The sequence below is a fragment of the Xyrauchen texanus genome, chromosome 36 (assembly GCF_025860055.1).
Source record: "Xyrauchen texanus isolate HMW12.3.18 chromosome 36, RBS_HiC_50CHRs, whole genome shotgun sequence".
NCBI classification, from domain to species: Eukaryota; Metazoa; Chordata; class Actinopteri; order Cypriniformes; family Catostomidae; genus Xyrauchen; species Xyrauchen texanus.
The window spans coordinates 5,134,266-5,156,391 of record NC_068311.1 but is presented as its reverse complement, the minus strand read 5'-3'; the positions used below and the strand labels follow the sequence as shown (position 1 = coordinate 5,156,391).

Below are 22,126 nucleotides of genomic sequence, written 5' to 3'. Positions count from 1 at the left end.
TATGTATTGTTATTCCAGCAGCATTTTAAGGTTTTGTGTAGGTGAGATGTCCAGTAGTGTGTGAGGACTTGCTGAGGAGAGATGTACGGACTGTGTAAGACACAGGTTCAGGATGTCGGTTCACACTTGTGTGTCTGTGTGTCAGGTTGTGGACTGAATTAATTTGCGTATGACTGAATCATAGTCGATACAACACGACACAGCTCAGCGCAACACAACAAAACAGTTTCAGTTTCAGTGTATTCACACTTTTAAGTTTTCGTTAACAATAATAACACAGAACAGAAGCTCTACAATAAATCTGTTTCTTTAACACAACTCAACTTTAATAATGATACAGCACCAGCTGCACTCCGACTTTTAATCTGTTAACATTTTTATCTTTAACAACTCCCACAGAGCATCCATATCGGCATCATTATGTTTTGAGCTCAAGGCAGGATATTAAACAGCAGTTGCAAAGCATCAGAGAGTTTAGAATGCTGTAACACTTTAACTGCAACGTTTGTACTTCTTAAATTAAAAGCAGAATTTTTTTTCATTCACCTCAATTCAAAAACTTTATGAGTAACATCCCGGTGCTGTTGCCATATTTACCACATCTTGTAACTTTAATTTACAGAACCTTTTACTCATCATTAATAAATTGAAGCTATGCAAAGAAACATGTTCCAGTGAAATGCAGATTTGTACGCCAATGGGGTTTTTTCAGATAAGTTGCATGGGTTGAGAGAGTGTTTTGATTTAAAGTGAGTTGCTGTTAATGGTGACAGAAAGGCCTGGTTTTGGCATTGACAACATGATAGAATTGTTACCTACAGAATTCTGTTGTTGCATTGGGAAAACCCATCATCTTGAGCAAGGAGGTACAAAATATTGCCAATGTGTTTCTTTAACTTCAGTTGTCATATGAACAACCAGTCTGAAATAATACTGATTTAACTTTCACAAACTTTTAAGTACACAAAACAATTCTGAAACTGTAAGACTTGCGGTTTAGGAAGTGAGTCAGATGTTAATTTAGTAACCGCTCTGAAAGATTAAGAGAGTTTATTCAATGAATGATTTCTAAGTAGGTCGGGGAATTGCAAGGAATAATGGTTCCATTAGAAGCCTTTATTTCTGGTCACACATTATACATAAATATTTGCATATATACAGTGAAATGTAGTTGTTTTCACATATCCCAGCTAAGCTGGGGTCAGAGTGCAGGGTCAGCCATGATACAGCGCCCCTGGAGCAGATAGGGTCAAGGGCCTTGCTCAAGGGCCCAGCAATGGCATATTGGTGGTGCTTGAACCCCCAACCTTCTGGTCAGTAACCCTTAGCCTCAACTGCTGAGCCACCACTTCCACCACTTAATGATTCAAAAGTCATAACTTATGCATCGGTAAGATAAATTTGTTAACCACTCCGAATCATGTATAAATATTTGATTCACTATAAAGTGCCAGCTCATCAAATGAAGACCAGGGTCTACACTGGTAGCACTGTATGTTGGACGCTGTAGATTCAAAAGAACCAGCTCATAAGAGTCATTCACTCGGGAATCAGACAACACTGGTCACGCTTTTTGTCTCTGGTTGCAGATTCAGTAGAGAAGCCACGCTGTTTGGGAACTGTTAATGGAACCAAAAGTCATGAAAATCATATTGTTCTGTTCTGAACAAGAACTGGTGCTTGCTTCCCAACCTTATTCGTAAGACTGATTCAAACTGATAACTTTGGGGTTTGTGAGTCTTTTTGAATGATTCATTATAAGAACCAGCTCATGTGAGTCATTTGTTCGTAAACTTAACTGGGTGAAAAAAAACAATAAAAAGACTGTTTGTTTTTGTTTTATTTTGACATACAAGGCCTTTATATTTTAGCACATTCAAGTCAGACTGAAAGCTAAGTGCCGTGGCACTGTAGATTCAATAGTGGCAAAGAAACGACTATAGCGTTATAGCGACTGCACAGCTTTGAATGCACAAAGTTAAATATTAAGGGGTGTGGGAATGCATTTACATGCTAACTAGAAGTGCCGTGTGTGTGACACATATAACCGTTGGACTAGAACACAGAAAATGTAGTGTGTGCATGCTTGGGCTTGATTGATGTTTAATATGACCTTGAGTGTATATACACACACACACACCTCTGTGTCAGCAGGGTTCGTTCACACTGTGCCTATTATTTCTACAGTGATACAGATGGGAGCGAAGGTTTTGCTTCAGAAACTGTAACACAAAATTGATACAGACAGTGTGAACCTACTCTATCATGCCTTCTGTTTTATTGTCTAGATATTTTTGTGTTTCTTCCTACAGTAGAGGACATTTTTAGTACTCATTTGTTGCTCTTTCATAGCTCAGCAGATTTGCTCTGTTACATTTTCATTTCAGTATAAACTTTATTTCAGATGTTTCTTCTAATATTATTGATGACAAACAGATACAAATGAGACAATTGTTTACATGCAGTAGGAGTACAGAACTAAAAAGAAAATATTTTGGTGAGTATAGATTGATATTGGAACATTTGACGCACATACACACACACACACACACACACACACACACAAACACACACACACACACACACACACACACACATTAGTGTTTAATAAAGCTGAAAGCTGTGATATCTGGTTAAAAGGTGTTTCTCCAGTTTTGGCTTCAGTAAAAACTTCAAATAGTCACATGTATTCAGGTCACTCGCACACACGGGAGTCACACACAGATAAACAACATTAATGATATAACGATGTTTAAAGGAACAGCAAAATTAAAGCAGCACAACACAGTTCGGCACAGTGCAACACAACGCAGTTTGGCAACATCCAGTAGTACGGCACAGCAAAACACAAATCGACACAACACAGTTCAGCACAGCAAAGCTCAAAGGGATGCAATGCAGTTCAGCAAAGCACAAAATAGAGCAAAACAACACAGTTTGGCACAGTCCAACACAACACAATTCAGCAACATAGTTCAGCACAGCAATACACAAAGCGACACAACACAGTTCAGCACAGCAAAACACAAAGCGACACAACACAGTTCAGCACAGCAAAACACAAAGCGACACAATTCAGTTCAGCGCAGCACAGCAAAACACAAAGCAACACAACACAGTTCAGCAAAACACAAAGCAACAGAACAAAGTTCGGCACAGCAAAACACAAAGCGACACAACACAGTTCAGCACAGCAAAACACAAAGCGACACAACACAGTTCAGCACAGCAAAACAGAAAGCAACACAACACAGTTCAGCACAGCAAAACTCAAAGTGACACAACACAGTTCAGCCCAGCAAATCACAAAGCGACACAACACAGTTCAGCACAGCAAAACACAAAGCGACACAACACAGTTCAGCACAGCAAAACACAAAGTGACACAACACAGAGCAGCACAGCAAAACAGTTCAGCACAGCAAAACACAAAGCGACACAACACAGTTCAGCACAGCAAAACACAAAGCGACACAACACAGTTCAGCACAGCAAAACACAAAGCGACACAACACAGTTCAGCACAGCAAAATACAAAGCGACACAACACAGTTGAGCACAGCAAAACACAAAGCGACACAACACAGTTGAGCACAGCAAAACACAAAGCGACACAACACAGTTCAGCACAGCAAATCACAAAGCGACATAACACAGTTCAGCATAGCAAAACACAAAGTGACACAACATAGAGCAGCACAGCAAAACACAAAGCGACACAACACAGTTCAGCACAGCAAAACAGTTCGGCACAGCAAAACACAAAGCGACACAACACAGTTCAGCACAGCAAAACAGTTCAGCACAGCAAAACACAAAGTGACACAACACAGTTCAGGACAGCAAAACACAAAGTGACACAACACAGAGCAGCACAGCAAAACACAAAGCGACACAACACAGTTCAGCACAGCAAAACAGTTTGGCACAGCAAAACACAAAGCGACACAACACAGTTCAGCACAGCAAAACACAAAGCGACACAACACAGTTCAGCACAGCAAAACACAAATGACACAACACAGAGCAGCACAGCAAAACACAAAGCGACACAACACAGTTCAGCACAGCAAAACACAAAGTGACACAACACAGAGCAGCACAGCTAAACACAAAGCGACACAACACAGTTCAGCACAGCAAAACAGTTCGGCACAGCAAAACACAAAGCGACACAACACAGTTCAGCACAGCAAAACACAAAGCGACACAACACAGTTCAGCACAGCAAAATACAAAGCGACTCAACACAGTTCAGCACAGCAAAACACAAAGCGACACAACACAGTTCAGCACAGCAAAACACAAAGCGACACAACACAGTTCAGCACAGCAAAACACAATGCGACACAACACAGTTCAGCACAGCAAAACACAAAGCGACACAACACAGTTCAGCACAGCAAAACACAATGCATTACAACAGTTTGGCACAGCAAAACACAAAGTGAAATAATTCAGTTAAACACAGCAAAACAACAGTTCGGCACAGTGCAACACAACACTGTTTGGCAACATACTGTAGTTTGGCACAGCAAAACACAAAGAGACATAACACAGTTCAACACAGTAAAACACAAAGCGCCACAACACAGTTTGGCACAGCGAAACGTAAAGCGGCACAGCAAAACATAAAGCAACACAGCAAAGTTCGGCACTGCAAAACAAAGCTATATAGTCTGGCACAGCAAAACAAAGCAACACAACAGGATTCAGCACAGAAAAACACAAAACAACACAATTCAATTTGGCACAGCAAAACATAAAGCAAAACAACACAGTTCGGGATCACAGCTTGGCACAGCAAAACAAAGCAACATGGCACAATCCGACAGCAAATCACAAAGAAACACAACACAGTTTGGCACAGCAAAACACAACATAGCTCATCACATAACTTTTCACGCCGCAACATGAGTGATGACACAACTTGGCACATAATATTTCACTACACAACTGCACGTTACAAAATATAAACAGCAAAACACAACACAAGAAAGCAGAGTGTAACACAGACACATATGTTTTTCTCTTTCTCTCCTGTTCTTTCTTATACATAATGTATTCACTTTTTGCCTCTTCACTGGTGCCTTTGAACTCTCTGTCTCTCTCTCTCTCTCTCTCTCTCTCTCTCTCTCTCTCTCTCTCTCTCTCTTCCTATCTGCAGCCCTCTCTTTTCCTCTTGGGGGTTTTGTTGGGCTTCCACAGATTGCATGATTGCACAAGGGCCCACCAAATCACAAACGTTCCCTCACACACACACTGCTTGTTAGCGCTGTCCATTTGGCCGCTGCATGTGTGAAGAAATCGTGTGTGTGTGTGTGTGTGTGTGTGTGTGTGTGTGTGTGTGTGTGTGTGTATTGAGGTCCTTGGCTCACACTGATGGGGTGCATACAGAAAACAAAGCTAGCATTAAGTAGATCCCACTCCAATTAATGACACCAAAACTACCACACGCACACACACATTCATAAATAATCTCTCTCTCTCTTTCTCGCTTTCTCACACACACAGACAGAGTCAATAAAAGACTCTGTTATGGAAATGTCAGTTGGTTCTACCTCACTTCCTCTATGCGACTCTCAGAATATTACATTTGTTGTCACAAACACAGATGGAAACACTAACATTTAGTTAAATATAAAAGAAACATAATACAAACATAATCAAAAGTGCTAGGCTACTTTTCAGTGATAAGATTACACTACAGTCTATAGGCATCAAAACAGAACACACGCACTTGTACACTAACTAGGGTGCTATCAGATATCGCTATGTATTCCTGATGATTTTGTTCTTATTGTAGAATAAAATAAATAACATTGTGAAAATCATAATGATTTGAAATGCCCCATTAAACAAATATTTAGTTTTCTCCTAAACTTTTTTTTAGCCATTTTAGAGCAAATACATACATATTTAGATGTTTATGTTAAGTTTCAATTATTAGGAACTAGTTGTTTTAGCTATATCATCCAGCCCAAATATACACACATATGCACACTTTCATAGATACAAACTCACACACACACACATAATTTAGAATTCCGTCTGTTGTGCTTTGTTCTGCATCACTTCCTCACTGTGTCTCTCGCAATATTGATTTGGATGTCACGTAACACATACACATTCATATGCAGTGGAGCACTGCTGCTTTTCTTAAATGCAGAACTGTCTGTGAGTGGATTATAATTCAGTTTACAGATAACAACATATCAACTGATTAACACACTCTTACACACTTTCCTTCAGAAAGGAAAAAGTGAAACATGGCCTTTTCTGTGTTGGTTTGCATTAGTCACTTATATTTATGTCAAACAGACAGTTTTTTTATTAATGTTTCTGAAAAACAATTCACAAAGCAAGATTCACAGTATGGTTGGTTTGTGTGTGTGTGTGTGCGTGCGTGCGTTTGGGTGGTTTACGAGGACATTTGTTTAGGTTACAAACTGGTATTTATAAGGCGATTATGCTGTAAATGTGGTTTATGAGGACATTTCTAGTGTCCCCATAATTCAAATCACTTAAACTTACTAAACAATGTTTTATTTGTTTGTTTTTTATGCAAAAATGCAGAAAGTTTTTTGTGAGGTTTAGGGTTAGGGGATAAAATCTATAGTTTGTACAGTATAACAATCATTATGACTATGGAGAGTCCTCATAAGGATAGCCGCACCAGTGTGTGTGTGTGTGTGTGTGTGTGTGTGTGTGTGTGTGTGTGTGTGTGTGTGTGTGTGTGTGTGTGTGTGTGTGTGTGTGTGTGTGTGTGTGTGTATGTTTGAAAACTTTTGCTAACTTCATGTAAAGTTGTTTAAATGTTTGGAACAAAAGCTCTTAAAATAATGTTGATGGAACGTCCTTGTGATGCTGTTAGATTTGTTGGAAAGTAGCAGCTTCCTTCATGGTGTCCTGCCATGAACACCATTCCTGCTTAATGTTTTCTGTATAGTAGACTCATGCACCGAAATGTTAACCATTTCCAATGATTCCTTCAGGTCTTTTGCTGTCACTGTAGTTTCTGTATTAAATATTATATTATGTGTGTGTTGATTAAATGCCATTAAATAGTAATAAATACTTATTTGAACAGTGGAGTCTTTAATCATATTGCTGTTATGGACATTTTACAAAAGCATTAAAATCACTTTAATGCAAGGTCTCATGTCTTATTGCTTTAATCTTTTAAGAACTAGAATGTTAAGTTGTTCACAAGTTAAACAACATTTGCAGGAACTTTTTTAATAGTGTTCCTTTAAATAAGGTTCTATATGAGACATTTCTCATATTTAGGCCATGTCTAAAATAATCAGTTTATGTTTGAAAACTCAGTTTACAGTTTCTGAATGGCATCGTTTTCCAACGTATGAGGCAATGGAGAGTGTTTTTGAAACGATTCATTTTCGCCAAAGGAAATGTCATTTTAGTGTGGCTGAGAGGTGTAAACTTTGTTAAATGAATGTGTTTTCAAATGAAAATGGATTAGTGTGGACGTTGCCTTAGATGAACGGGGCATTTTAACGTACCCATAACCAAAATGGAATGTTTCGAAAATGTTCTAGAGCAGAAATTTGTTAGCTCTGTAGTTTGATAGTGTTTATTCATGTACATTCTATGGTTTTCGTGTTGCCTTAAGATATGTTTTTATAGTGTTGCGTAATATCTCTGGTCAGCTAAACCAGAGATTTGGGTAGTCTAAACAAAGCTTTAGGGCAGACAAAATGCTGTTTGAGTACTGAACCCTGACTGCCACTTTTAATCTGACAAACTGTCTGTTTGTGTTTATGTGGATGCAAAGAGAGAGTGCTAGAGTATGAATAGAGAAGAACTGAGAGAGAGAAACCAAGAGATATAAAATAAGCTGATATCTGCATTTCAAGTAGTGTTTGTGTCTTTTTAAATTTGAGAGACTGTGTTGGTGAGTGAGCTCTATGATATCATTAGAGGTAGAACAGGAAGTGTGCGTGTGCGTTTGTGCATGTGTGTGAGAGTGTGTATGCGTGTGTGTGCGTGTGTGTGTGAGAGAGAGTGCGCGTGAGAGGGTGTGCGTGTGCGAGAGAGTGTGCGTGAAGGAGTGTGAGTGTGCGTGTGTGCGTACGTGTGCTTGTGCTGAGTCATGTGTGGGCTGACCACAGAAATATGTATGTGTGTGTATATATTATTTTGTTTATGCATTTTAAATTGTGACTGGTCAAATGTAGGACTGTGTGTGTGTGTGTGTGTGTGTGTGTGTGTGTGGTGGCGGCAGCTGTGTTACATTGCTGTGGACTGGAACGTATCCTAACCATCCCTCAGGGTGCACACAAAACAATCAGTGTCTAAAATAAGAGCTGATGCACAAACATACACACTTGCAAACTGTTTTACTCTCAAGCATAAACTCACTAATTTTTACAAACATTCACTTGTATTTTTTTCAGCATGTCTATATGGTTTCTGTCTTTGCATTAATCTCTAGGTTATGGAAAACCTGAAAATATATGGAAATATCTGATCATAAATTAGCTATCCTAATGAGGACAGCTTTGAGGAGGTTTTTATGTTAAGCTAAGTGTAACTTACTACTAGACTAACCCTAACACAAACCCTAAGCCTACCCTTAAGAGAAAGTTTAACATTTTTAATGAATACTTAAACAATATTCAATATATTTTAAATACATTTTTTAAATGACGATGTCCCCAAATTTCCATACATGGAGGTATTGTAAGATTTGGCTCACTTTTGGGGGCAATTCAATCCTCAAACTATAGCTAAGTAAACCCATCCATACACACATACACACATACACACACACACACACACACACACACACACACACACACACACACACACACAGCCTCTTCAGTAGCACTTTATCACAAGAATATTTTTGCTGACTCTACAAAATTATTTGTCCTTTCTCAAAACTCTTTAAAAAAGAAAAATAGATAAAAATCTGTTCGTATAATGAATGTGTGTGTGTTTGTTCATTTTTCATGGATTTGTATTTTTGATCTTTTCTTCTCTGTAATTATTTTGTTCCTGACTTGCATTCTGCATTTGTGTTTGTGTGTGTGTGTGTGTGTGTGTGTGTGTGTGTGTGTGTGTGTGTGTGTGTGTGTGTGTGTGTTTTTGAATTTTCCTGACTTGCATGCTCTTGGTTTTTCTCTAGTATATAATTGTGTGTTAGTGTCCATTTTGAGACCTGGGTAGTGATGTCATTCGGTTTGCGGTTGCCTGGCTACCAACCATTCAGTGATACTGAATGTCTTCCTCTGCTTGTTGTCATTTGATCTGTTTGACTCATCACCTTTGACCTCTGAGCTTTAGGCCTATATAGGAAATGTTAGGTTGTCAGGTTATGTACAGGGTCCTTCTATGAAATGAGTTCCTATTTCAGTTAGTGTTGACACGATACCAAAATGTCAGTAGTCTGTACCAATATCAGTAAAATTTTATGATTCTCCATACCAATTTCGATACCACAGAAAATATGCTATTAATAGGTTATAAGCTATTGAAATCGCACCTTTACCTTATTAAAATGTTAAATTTCAATGTAAATATTAAATTATAACAATAGCATGTTTCCATCTAGTGTTTTTTAATTAAAGGCGGGTGCACACTGTACGATTTTGGCCACGATTCTGCCGTCTGGGACTTTCGGGAATCCTAAATGATTTCTCTCGTCGCAGGGCAAAATCGGCAATCTAAAAAAAAAAAATAGAAAGATTGAAGAATTTATACTGGTAAGTATTTATGGGACGTTTTAATCCAAATCAGTAAATACAGTTGGATACAATTATAGAAATCTATGCCGTGTTTGTGCATTATCCATATGGACTTTGCAAGCGTGATATATTTTCAGCCTTTATAACGTTTTTAATTTTGTGTGGCCTATAGTTTACTAATAAAGTGGTGAAAGACGATAACCCACTTTTTGTTTTCTCCAATTTGAACGGAGAAGTTTGTAATTTTTCAGGACACAAATCTTTTTATTTCAAAAATGAATATTAGCTTGTGGTAGCTCATTATTACTGTAGTCTACCTCCTGCACTCACGTTCATTCTCAACATCTGTAATTTTCTCTATTTGTGGCTGTCGTATTATAGGCCTATTTCACAAAATCCATTTTTCTTGTAAATGTTAGCCTATGCTCATGATGGAGTGGTATTGGAGCAAAATGCTGATGTCCTGACTTTCAGAGAGAAAAAAAATTGCTCCTCCATGGTGGGTAAATTACGATTTTTCGCTTCTATTTTGCAACACCCCAGTTAACGTTCACTGATTGGGACCACAATCTGCTACGATGTATATCGTACAGTCTGACGTAAGGTTGCACAGTGTGCTATGGAGATATTAATGCGTTCATATCATACAGTCTGACAAGCAACAATCGTAAAGGACTATTATAAATTGTACAGTGTGCACCCGTCTTAAGTAAGCATTGCTTCAAGTTTAAGCAGGACCCATTTTATATTGACACATTTTCCATTTTTTTTTCCAAGTTTAATTCAGTTTCATCATCAAAATTGTTGAATCAAATGAATCCAATCTTCAGTCAAATGGAAATAAAACTTTCAACTTTAATTATTTTATTTTTTTTATTAAGAGCTTTAATAATGTACTTGTGTCTGTCAGACAGCGCACGGGTATCCAATTAACTCCATGCTCGGTAATGTAGAAACATTGGTAAAGTTATAAGTTTTAGTATCGACTTGGTACCGAAGTCCCGGTAATTTTGACATTACTAAATAAAATAAGTGTTGTTTTCTTTAAAATATGCATATTTGTAACAGCAAGTGGAAGTTAGAAAGCATCTTAATAAAGAAAGAAAAAGAAAAACATAAATAAAGATGATAGATTTTTGAAAAAATTCTGTATTTACACATTAAAAGTTGGCATCAGTTATTCATTGTTAGTCTTTTTTTTTTAAACATGTATATGTGAGACATTAATGACACTTGACCTTTCTGTCATGTTATTCTTTGTGACTAACGTCTCCATTTCTGTCTCTCTGTTTCTCTCCAGGATGGGTTTTGTGATGGGATGTAAGTGAGCATGGCCCTTTGGGCAGGAGTATGGGCCATTCTCCTACAACTGGCCCTCTTGCTGTTCTTCTCTCCGACTCCAGGCCGCTGCCAAGTTGACAGGACCCGCCTGCAATTCACCCAGCCACTGTACCATGCATCAGTCTATGAGAACTCAGCCGCCCGCACTTATGCCACCAGCCAGGTGCGCATGGGTGTTCCTCTCCAGCAACACTCATGGGAGGTTAGGTATCGCATCACGTCTGGGGATGAGGAGGGATACTTCAAGGCTGAGGAATACACTCTGGGCGATTTCTGTTTCCTAAGGATTCGAACCAAAGGGGGAAATGCTGCCATCTTGAACCGTGAAGTTCAGGATAACTACATGTTGACAGTAAAAGCTTCCATTAAAGGTGATACACTAGAAGCTTGGACTAAAGTTAGTGTACAAGTCTTGGATATGAATGACCTTCGGCCCCTTTTCTCCCCTACCACATATTCGGTTTCCATTGCGGAAAGCACACCACTACGGACCAGTATAGCCCAAGTTACTGCCACAGATGCTGACATTGGTTCAAATGGAGAGTTCTATTACTTTTTTAAGGAACGAATGGAGCTATTCGCTGTGCACCCAACTAGCGGAGTTGTAACGCTCAGTGGAAAACTAGACGTTGATTCTCAGAGCCGCTATGATTTGGAGATCCAGGCTGTGGATCGGGGAATGAAGCTTTATGGGAATAATGGTGTAAGTAGTACAGCCAAACTCATTGTTCATATAGAAAGGATTAATGAGCATGCACCTACAATGAGCATTGTTACATTAGCACCTGTATGGGCTGAGAAGTCCCCTGTCATTGCCGTGATTGCCGTAGAGGATGCTGACCAGGGCATTAATGGAGAAATTGAGATGGTGAGCATTGTAGCTGGAGATCTTCTTGAGCTCTTTAGCATTAAAAGAACAGAGATGCAAAGTGAGGAAATTGTTGAGAAGGAAGGAAGTCGTGAAGGATCGAATGAGTTTGTCCTTCGTGCAACAGAGCATTTCAACTGGGACAGATTTCCATTTGGATTGAACCTCACCTTGCAGGCTCGGGATCGTGGAATGCCACAGAAGTTCTCTGCTGTGCATGTGTTGCATTTACGACTGTCACGACCAGCCCTTGCTGAGGTCCTATTTCAGAAGAATGAATACGAGGTCCTCTTGAGCGAGGTTGCCCCACCAGGTACGGTCGTAGAGGCTGTGAAACTCCAACCAGAGCCAGACGATGCTGAGTACATCCTTACACCTTCTGCAGATTCAGTATTCTTCAGTATCAACACCATGACTGGGGTAATCAGCACAGGACATTGGCTTACCCAACTCACACAGGAAGTATTTGAGCTGGAGGTCTTGGAAGTAGACAGCAACCTTAGGGTCAAGGTTAGGGTTGTTCTCGAGGATGCCAATGATAATGCACCTTCATTTGCTCAACAGTCTTACGAGGTATTTGTCAATGAAAGTGTTGCCGTAAGCACTACTATTGTTTTTGTGACTGCTTCTGATGGTGACCATGGGGAAAATGGTTACATCACGTACAGCATGGCAAGCTTGACACCATTACCCTTCAGCGTGCAACAGTTCACTGGTGCTGTCACTACAACAAAGGAACTTGACTTTGAGTCGTCTCCTGAGAGATTCAGTTTTGTGGTTCGTGCTTCCGACTGGGGCTCCCCTTACAGGCGTGAAAGTGAAGTCAACGTCACTGTGCATCTAGAGAATGTTAATGATAACAAGCCCCTATTTGAGAAAGTAGCCTGTGTAGGCATAATCTCTCGTGACCTTCCGGTTGGTGAGGTCATTACCACCATGTCTGCCATAGACATTGATGAACTTGAACTGGTCAAGTACAAGATTCTCTCAGGGAACGAACGAGGATACTTTGATTTAAATCCCGATTCCGGGGTCATGACCTTGCAGCGCTCCCTCACCACTGCGGTGCCCAACAACTACTTTAGTTTAAAAATAACTGCCACAGATGGAGAATGTTTCTCCGATCCTATGTTTGTGAATATATCTGTAGTGCAAGGGAAGTTGCCACCCAAGAGCTTTAGTTGTACTGAGACTGGAGTTGCCCAAAGGCTGGCTGAGAAGCTTCTGAAGAAAGCCAAAGCTAACAAACCCAAAATAGAGGAAGGATTTATTGACCTGTTCTCTGTGAATCATCATGCGCCACAGTTTGATAAATCCTTCCCAACAGACATCACTGTGCGTGAGGATGTAGAAGTTGCCACAAGTGTGTTTCAGGTGAAAGCCTATGATGGCGACACAGGGTTCAATGGACAGCTTTTATACGCCATAGCTGATGGTAATACAGACAGCTGTTTTACCATTGGAATCCTTAGTGGCATAATAAGCATCTTTCTTCCACTAGACCGTGAAAGGACTGACAGATACCTTCTAAACATCACACTGTATGATTTAGGCCAGCCACAAAGATCCACCTGGCGCCTTCTAACGATTTACATAGCGGATGCAAATGATAATGCACCACAGTTTCTTCAAGAAGGTGGCTATCAGGCCCGCATCCCAGAGAACACCCCAATTGGTACCGAGGTGATCCAAGTGGAAGCTACTGATAAAGATCAAGGTCTCAATGGTGAGATCCAATATTCCCTACTCACCAGTACATCACAATTTGGCATTAACAGCTCCAATGGGATTGTGTATGTGGCAGGCCAACTGGACCGTGAATTTATTCCATCCTTCATACTTAAAGTGGAAGCACGAGACAAGGCAGAGCGAGCAGACCAGCAATTTTCTGTAACACCTCTACGGATTGCACTCGAAGATGTTAACGACTGTCCACCTGCGTTTATACCAAGTGTAGTAAATGGCCGTGCACTTGAAGACCTCCCAGTGGGCACTGTCATTGCTTGGTTGGACACGCAAGACCCTGACCTTGGACTTGGTGGGCAGGTGCAATACTCACTCGCGAATGACTATGATGGCCGTTTCGAACTTGACAAGACTAGTGGTGCCATTCGTCTAACTAAGGAACTGGATTATGAAACTCAACAGTTCTTCAACCTAACGGTTCGGGCAAAAGACAAAGGACGACCTGTATCGCTCCTTTCAGTTAGCTTTGTAGAACTAGAGGTGGTGGATGTCAACGAAAACCTCTATGCACCGTATTTCTCAAATTTCGCTATGAACGGATCTGTGAAGGAAAGTTCTCGCATTGGTACCTCTGTGCTGCAGGTGTCGGCACGGGATGATGACACAGGCAGGGACGGTGAGGTGCAGTATTCCATACGTGATGGCAACGGTCTTGGGAGGTTCACCATCGACGAGGAGACAGGTATGTGTTAATTTGATTATTAGGTTATTGATGCACTGCAAAAAAACAAATTTTTCACAAGTATCTTTGTCTTGTATTACAGTAAAATTATCTAAATGTCCTTGAAACCAAGATAAACTAGATGTGAAAAGTTTGTCAAAACTTACTTTAATATTGGCTTGAAAAAGCCTGGCCAGTTTAAGATAGTTTAAGATAGATACATTTGAAATTTGAAGGTTTTATAGGCCCAAAAATCAAGAGAGATAGAAAGAATGCCAGATAGACAGACTATTAATTGAGGGATTGAATGATTGATTTTGGTCAGCCTTAAGTCTGATCAGTTGGAAAAGTCATAGCAACCCAAGTCAGAAAATTCTAAAGATCTGTACCACATTTGGTGAATGTAGGTTGAATGCTCTTGGGGGAGTTACAATTGGAAATGTTGTTGTTGGTTTAGGGATTCTGAAACATCCCTAACCCAAGTCTGAGGAGGAGTATAATTTGTCTTGTGGCAGATGTTTTTTCCCTTTTTTGTGAAAACTGAGTGAAACTGAACATGTTATGGTGAGAAATTTGAACAAACCCTTAACCTAAAAGGAACAGTGGCAGATAAGCTTTCAGGAAATATGGTAAAACTAAAATGACACACTGCAGCTTCAAGGTTTTATTTTAGGGTTGAATTGACTTGGGTTGTTCTTTTGTTCTTCTGATTTGAGGTGGATAGCAAGATTTGAGGGTTTGATGTCAAACATTTATCCAAACGGCTCAGATGAATTATGCATGAAAATGTGTGTGTGTGTGTGTGTGTGTGTGTGTGTGTGCGTATGTGTCATAAAAGAAAGGATGGTAATTGGATGATAGAGGTGTTTGGTGAGTGTGTGTGGGTGTGTGTTATAGTTCTAGATGAGGTCGACAAGACTCGTAACACAGTGTGTGAACTGAAAGACTAAGGGAATAGAAAAAGATATCGAATGAAAGAGTTTGGGGTTGAGAGGTCATAATGGTCTGTGTCTGTGTGTGTCCGCTCACCCCCAGATGTCTAAAAATGATCTAGAGGTTTTGAAATGACCCTCAGATGTCGTGTGGACTTTCACCTCTCTTTGGAATGAGGAAATCAGAAAATGGAGTGAAAGCCTTAAATATCTGTCCGTTCCTTTTAAGTGTGAAACGAGAGGGTATAAGGTGTCCTTTTAAAAGGACACAAATCACACGCACACACACACCAATCACCTACTACTCATGCTTGGTTTTACTGAGTCAGTAAAACCAAGGAGCTTGTTGTGGACTTCAGGAAGAAAGACGGAGAACACAGCCCCATCACCATCAATGGAGCACCGGTGGAGAGAGTCAGCAGCTTCAAGTTCCTCGGTGTCCACATTACTGAGGAACTCACATGGTCCGTCCACACTGAGGCCGTTGTGAAGAAGGCTCACCAGCGCCTCTTCTTCCTGAGGCGGCTGAGGAAGTTTGGAATGAACCACCACATCCTCACACGGTTCTACACCAGCACTGTAGAGAGCATCCTGACTGGCTGCATCACCGCCTGGTGCGGCAATAGCACACGCGACAACTGCAAAGCCCTGCAAAGGGTGGTGCGAACTGCCAGGAACATCATCGGAGGTGAGCTTCCTCCCTCCAGGACATATACACCAGGCGGTGTGTGAAAAAGCTCGGAGGATCATCAGAGACTCCAGTCACCCAAGTCATGGGCTGTTCTCACTGCTACCATCAGGCAGGCGGTATCGCAGCATCAGGACCCGCACCAGCCGACTACATGATAGCTTTTTCCCCAAGCAATCAGACTGTTGAACTCTTGATCTATCAGGATCAATAATTAGCACTGCACTTTATTAATCTATAATCTCACACTGGACTGTCAACATATTCTCCTCAATACAACTGCTATATATATATATATATATACACATATATATTTCATATACTCCCACTTATTGTATTGTATTGTATATTCTGTTCTATATTCTGCATTGTATATAATTACTGTGTTGTGTAAGTATGTGTACATCTGATTTGTAAATTGTTTTGTGTAAGTATGTGTACATTTGATATGTAAATTGTTTTGTGTAAGTATGTTGTTTATTGTAATTGGTATATGTCTCGTCACTGTCATGACTGCTATGTTGCTCGGAACTGCACACAAGAATTTCACCTACTGTTGCACTTGTGTACATGGTAGTGTGACAATAAAGTGATTTGATTTGATTTGATTTGATTTGATTTGATTTTTAAACAGTGCTACATCTGGCAAAAAGGCTTTCACTCCAGCTCTGTACTAACATATCGTGATAAAAAAGGTTTCAAATCTGGTTTTATGAAATATGAGTCTTGCCAGAAGGTGCATCAGTGTCTGTCAAGAGTCCATTGAGAGTCTTTGAGAATATCACACTTTAGGCTAAGGCTTCCCTGCTGATAACATCATCTAAAACCAGCCTAAGGTGGTTTATTTGGTATTTGTTGGTCTCCCAACCTGGTCATGCTGGTCTAGCTTAATGGATTTAGAGGTTTTTTAGGTACTTTTTATCTTATTAGGCTGGAAGTCAAGCAGAAGACCAGCTAGGCTAGGATCGGAGACCAGCTTAAACCAGGTAAGACCAGTAAACTTATGCTTAAGAAGCTATTTTTTGTAATGTTTTTTCTGATGGATCCTTCAGGTTGAAATTTTAGATATAACATAAGATTTATGATGTGTGATTCGAGGTTTGAGGCTTTTTACATTAGAAATTCAAAGTACGAGGTTAACTATGAGGCAACAATGAGGTTTGTGGTTCGATTGACTGACAAAGCAAAAGTTATTTTGTTGAAATGTTGACTTGAGGTATTCCATGACGTATCTTGTAGGTAAAATTTGGTGTAGAAAACATTATTATTTAAGGGTCCTTGATAGACTGTTACTAAGGTTGCAACCATAAATGGTCTACTCATCCATCTTCATTTCTCTACATTTCTTTATCCCTTTCTCTCTCTTAAATGCACACAAATATATAAAATACTTATTTATCCGTATGCATGCTCACACACACAGACTGGCCAAGGGTAGGCAATCTGCAGGGGTAAAAGGTTAGGGATCCGGTGTCAAAGGTCGTCTAGTCTGTCACTCTTCTGTCATTCCAATGAAGTGTCTGTTCAATTGTTTGCATGCAGCTGTGTGTGTGTGTGTGTGTGTGTGTGTGTGTGTGTGTGTGTGTGTGTGTGTGTGTGTGTGTGTGTGTGTGTGTGTGCGTGTATTTATCACTTTGTGGGGACCAAATGTCCCCATAAGGATAGTAAAACCCGAAATTTTTGACCTTGTGGGGACATTTTGTCGGTCCCCATGAGGAAAACAGCTTATAAATCATACTAAATTATGTTTTTTGAAAATGTAAAAATGCAGAACGTTTTCTGTGAGGTTTAGGGATAGGGTTAGGTTTAGGGGATAGAATATAAAGTTTGTACAGTATAAAAACCATTATGTCTATGGAAAGTCCCCATAAAACATGGAAACACAACGTGTGTGTGTGTGTGTGTGTGTGTGTGTGTGTGTGTGTGTGTGTGTGTGTGTGTGTGTGTGTGTGTGTGTGTGTGTGTGTGTGTGTGTGTGATTGTATACTTTTGACCGAAAGAACAAGGACAAGAAACGGAGACACAGCGAAGGTGCAAGAACACAAAAGGCAGTTTGTGTGTTGTACTCTACATGACATAATTGCATGTTTGTAAATACGCGCACACATACACACACTCTGGCACACACATTTTGCAGTAGCTCCAGCAGACGGGTGAATTTATTGCCCTTGTTAGCTGTGTGCTGGCATTCGCCATAAATCACCTGAGGACTGTGCACAACTCTACTGATTCAATTACAACTTAAAACGCACACACTCACAGATTGGTAGGACACACATCTTATCTATTTATCTGTCTGTCTGTCTGTAACTATGTTTCCATCCAAGGGAAAAACTGGTTTGGAAACACTTTTTGTAGATTCAATTGTCATAACGCATAAATGTAGTGTCACATGACAGAATTCACCCCAATCGTTAGCCTGTGTTTATCATGACGGCAAGGTATACATCCTTGAAAGCTAATTTATTGTACATGAAGCATTACTCGCACTGTTATGGATTGTCTTAATGGCATACCTGCACATATCCGATGCTGCAAACACATCTGCGTCGTGACTCTTCCATGAGTGCCAACACAAATATCTTGTATCATGCACCTTTCATCGACAAGTGCACGGAGAACAAATGAATGGCCACTCTTTGCAATTAAATGGTCTGCACTTATATGGTGACATTTTAACCGTAGATGTATTCAAAGTGCTTTACACTGCATCTCATTCACCCATTCACACACACACACACACACTCGCATACAAATGATGGCAGAGCTGCCATGCAAGGCGCTAGCCTGCCATTGGGAGCAACTTGGGGTTCAGTGTCTTGCCCAAGGACACTTCGGCATGTGGAGTCGTGTGGGCTGGGAATCAAACCACCAACCCTGCAAGTAGTGGACAACACACTCTACCACCTGAGCCACAGCCGCCCATGATTAAATTAATCATGGTATACATGCGTTTATTTATTAAAATAAAAAATAATAATAGACAGCAGTTATGGAATCTGTCATTCTTTGATCTGTCTGTCTGTTTGTCTGTCTGTCATTCTATAGTTCTGTTGTCCTTTGATCTGTCTGTCTGTTGCTCTATAGTTGTATCATTCTTTAATCTGTCTGTCTGTCGCTCTATAGTTGTATCATTCTTTGATCTGTCTGTCTGTTGCTCTATAGTTGTATCATTCTTTAATCTGTCTGTCTGTCACTCTATAGTTGTATCATTCTTTGATCTGTCTTTCTGTCCTTCTGTAGTTCTGTCATTCTTTGATCTGTCTGTCTGTCGCTCTATAGTTCTGTCATTCTTTGATCTGTCGCTCTATAGTTGTATCATTCTTTGATCTGTCTGTCTGTTGCTCTATAGTTGTATCATTCTTTGATCTGTCTGTCTGTAGCTCTAGTTCTGTCATTCTTTGATCTGTCTGTCTGTCGCTCTATAGTTGTATCATTCTTTGATCTGTCTGTCTGTCGCTCTATAGTTGTATCATTCTTTGATCTGTCTGTCTGTAGCTCTATAGTTGTATAATTCTTTGATCTGTCTGTCTGTCGCTCTATAGTTATATCATTCTTTGATCTGTCTGTCTGTAGCTCTAGTTCTGTCATTCTTTGATCTGTCTGTCGCTCTATAGTTGTATCATTCTTTGATCTGTCTGTCTGTTGCTCTATAGTTGTATCATTCTTTGATCTGTCTGTCTGTCGCTCTATAGTTGTATCATTCTTTGATCTGTCTGTCTGTAGCTCTAGTTCTGTCATTCTTTGATCTGTCTGTCTGTCGCTCTATAGTTGTATCATTCTTTGATCTGTCTGTCTGTCGCTCTATGGTTGTATCATTCTTTGATCTGTCTGTCTGTCGCTCTATAGTTGTATCATTCTTTGATCTGTCTGTCTGTTGCTCTATAGTTCTGTCATTGTTTGATCTGTCTGTCTGTTGCTCTATAGTTCTGTCTTTGTTTGATCTGTCTCTCTGTCGCTCTATAGTTCTGTCATTGTTTGATCTGTCTCTCTGTCGCTCTATAGTTCTGTCATTCTTTGATCTGTCTGTCTGTCGCTCTATAGTTGTATCATTCTTTGATGTGTCTTTATGTCTCTCATTTTATAGTTGTCATTCTATAGTTCTGTCATTCTTTGATCTGTCTGTCTGACGTTCTATAGTTCTTTCGTTCTTCTATCTATCTGTGTCTGTTATTCTATAGTTCTGTCGTTCTTCAATCTGTCTGTCTGTTTGTCTGTCTATCCAACATTCTGTCTGTTTTGCTGTCTGTCTCTTTGTATATCTATTGTTGTGCCTGGAAGCCTCTATTGTTGACGTAGCACAAACAGCCAGTCAAGGCTTCTCAATTGAACACAGAGCATAATAATACCAAACATAAAGCATGAAGAAAAGGCCACACTTATTTTACCCGCTGCTGAACAGACACTTTTCATTTACAAGGACTTACAGTGCACTAATTGCACTGACGGTCCCTTCGGAGCATCCTGGGTTAAGTGCTTTGCTCATTGGTGAGAGCGCCTCAGCTAACCATTAGACACCCAGATCCTTTACTATTAGACAACAACTGCCATACTTGAGCTCAGTTTTGTAATTAAAGGAATCTTCTGGGTTATTTACAACATAAAGGCAACACCAAAACTGGCCCTGTTTTCTTTCTTTAGTACATGTTCCCCAGTTGTATTTGTGCATGAGTAAACGGTGCTCATTATTTTCAAGGAAACATTTTTTGGCTTTATAATCTTTAGTCAAAATGTAATAACTTGCTTCGCCTCTCAAACGACTTTCCTTTTCGGCTGATGTAACCGAGTGCTCAAAGCGGTTATTTTTGAAGCTCCAAGCGCTCGTATTTTTTTTTTTATTCTTGAGATGTGGGAATTTTTAATTCTTCTTAAGAATTTGTTTTTCTGTTATTTGAGCTATAAAGTTTAAATCAAGTGTAAATCAACCATTTCAAGTGGAACCATTTTTTTAGGTGGAAAAACACTGGTTATGCATTACCTAAATAATTCCTGTGGGTGGAGTTTAATCCATGTAAAGTACTTTCAGTATTAGTCTTGTGTGGATACCAAGCTGTGGACTTTGACGTCACTGCTCAGAATATTCGCTATTGAAGGGCTTGGGACTGTGCACAATCTTGTGAAACGAATGGGAATGCTAATGACTCTTTCTAGGTATTATAGACCTCCTTGGTTCAAATGTGGCCCATGATGCCTCCAAATGCTATCTAGGTTTTCAGCTGTTAGGCCATTCACAAGGTTTTGTAACACAGCCAATATTTTTATGACAAAGTGCCTCTGTACATGCCAGTCAAAGTCTTCGGTCACTTCACGTCACGTCCAATCAAACACTTAAATTATGATGACAGGTATTTAAACCCTGGTTTTATATTGATTTCCAGTCTCTCTCTCTACCCCCCCCTCTCAAAGGTTCAGTTTAAGGGTCACGTAACCTGATGTGATGAGATTCTGTCTTCTGCCCTGTATAACCCTTCAAGGCCTGAGTTCCTACATATAGTCTCACAATAACAGAGAAAGTGGATGAGCACACCGAAATGACAGACTCAATAAAGCCTTTCTCTGTATATTGTCTTTTCTTGTCTGTTTTTCCTTTCATTCTGTCTGTCTTTTCACTTTCTCTCTCTCTCTCTCTCTCTCTCTCTCTCTCTCTCTCTCTCTTGTGTTCACTTCATTTTATGCGTAGGAGTTTCTGAGATATCTTCGCAGCAGTAGCACTAAACACATGGGATGTTGCACACACTATAGTCGACTAGAGTCGATTCTCAAGTCCAAGTCACCAATATCGCATCCGAGTCGAGTCCAAGTCGAGTCCACATTAACTATGAACAAGTCTGAGTTATGAGCCCTTGTATATGTCGTAAAATAAGCTAAATGAGTGCTGTTGACATTTCAAGTTTATTGACACACACACACACACACACACACACACACACACAAACACACAATCCACCCATTGGAGTCGACTCTCCTGTGGCTCGGAATCAAAGGATACATTTTTTTGGTGGGATTGACTCCCGGCCATATTTTTTCATACAGACTACAGTGTTTGCCGGCCTGTCATCTGTGTCGCTTTCAGACGTCAGTTTCTCCCATTGACTAAAAATAAATGCAGGACAAAATCACATCCCACATTCATTAAAGTACGCAACGATTTATTTTTCAAAAAGCAAGATCATGTAATAT

The 22,126-nt window shown here is 40.0% G+C and overlaps 1 protein-coding gene across 1 annotated transcript in view; it reads left to right on the top strand.

Moving 5' to 3' along the window:
- LOC127629571 (protocadherin Fat 3-like) overlaps window positions 1-22,126 on the top strand; it is a 198,762-nt gene that overhangs the window by 77,471 nt on the left and 99,165 nt on the right. The window contains exon 2 of the mRNA XM_052106671.1: window positions 11,011-14,347. Within this exon, the coding sequence (XP_051962631.1) occupies window positions 11,041-14,347 (3,307 nt within the window). The 5' untranslated portion in view covers window positions 11,011-11,040. The remainder of the gene's footprint in view (window positions 1-11,010; window positions 14,348-22,126) is intronic.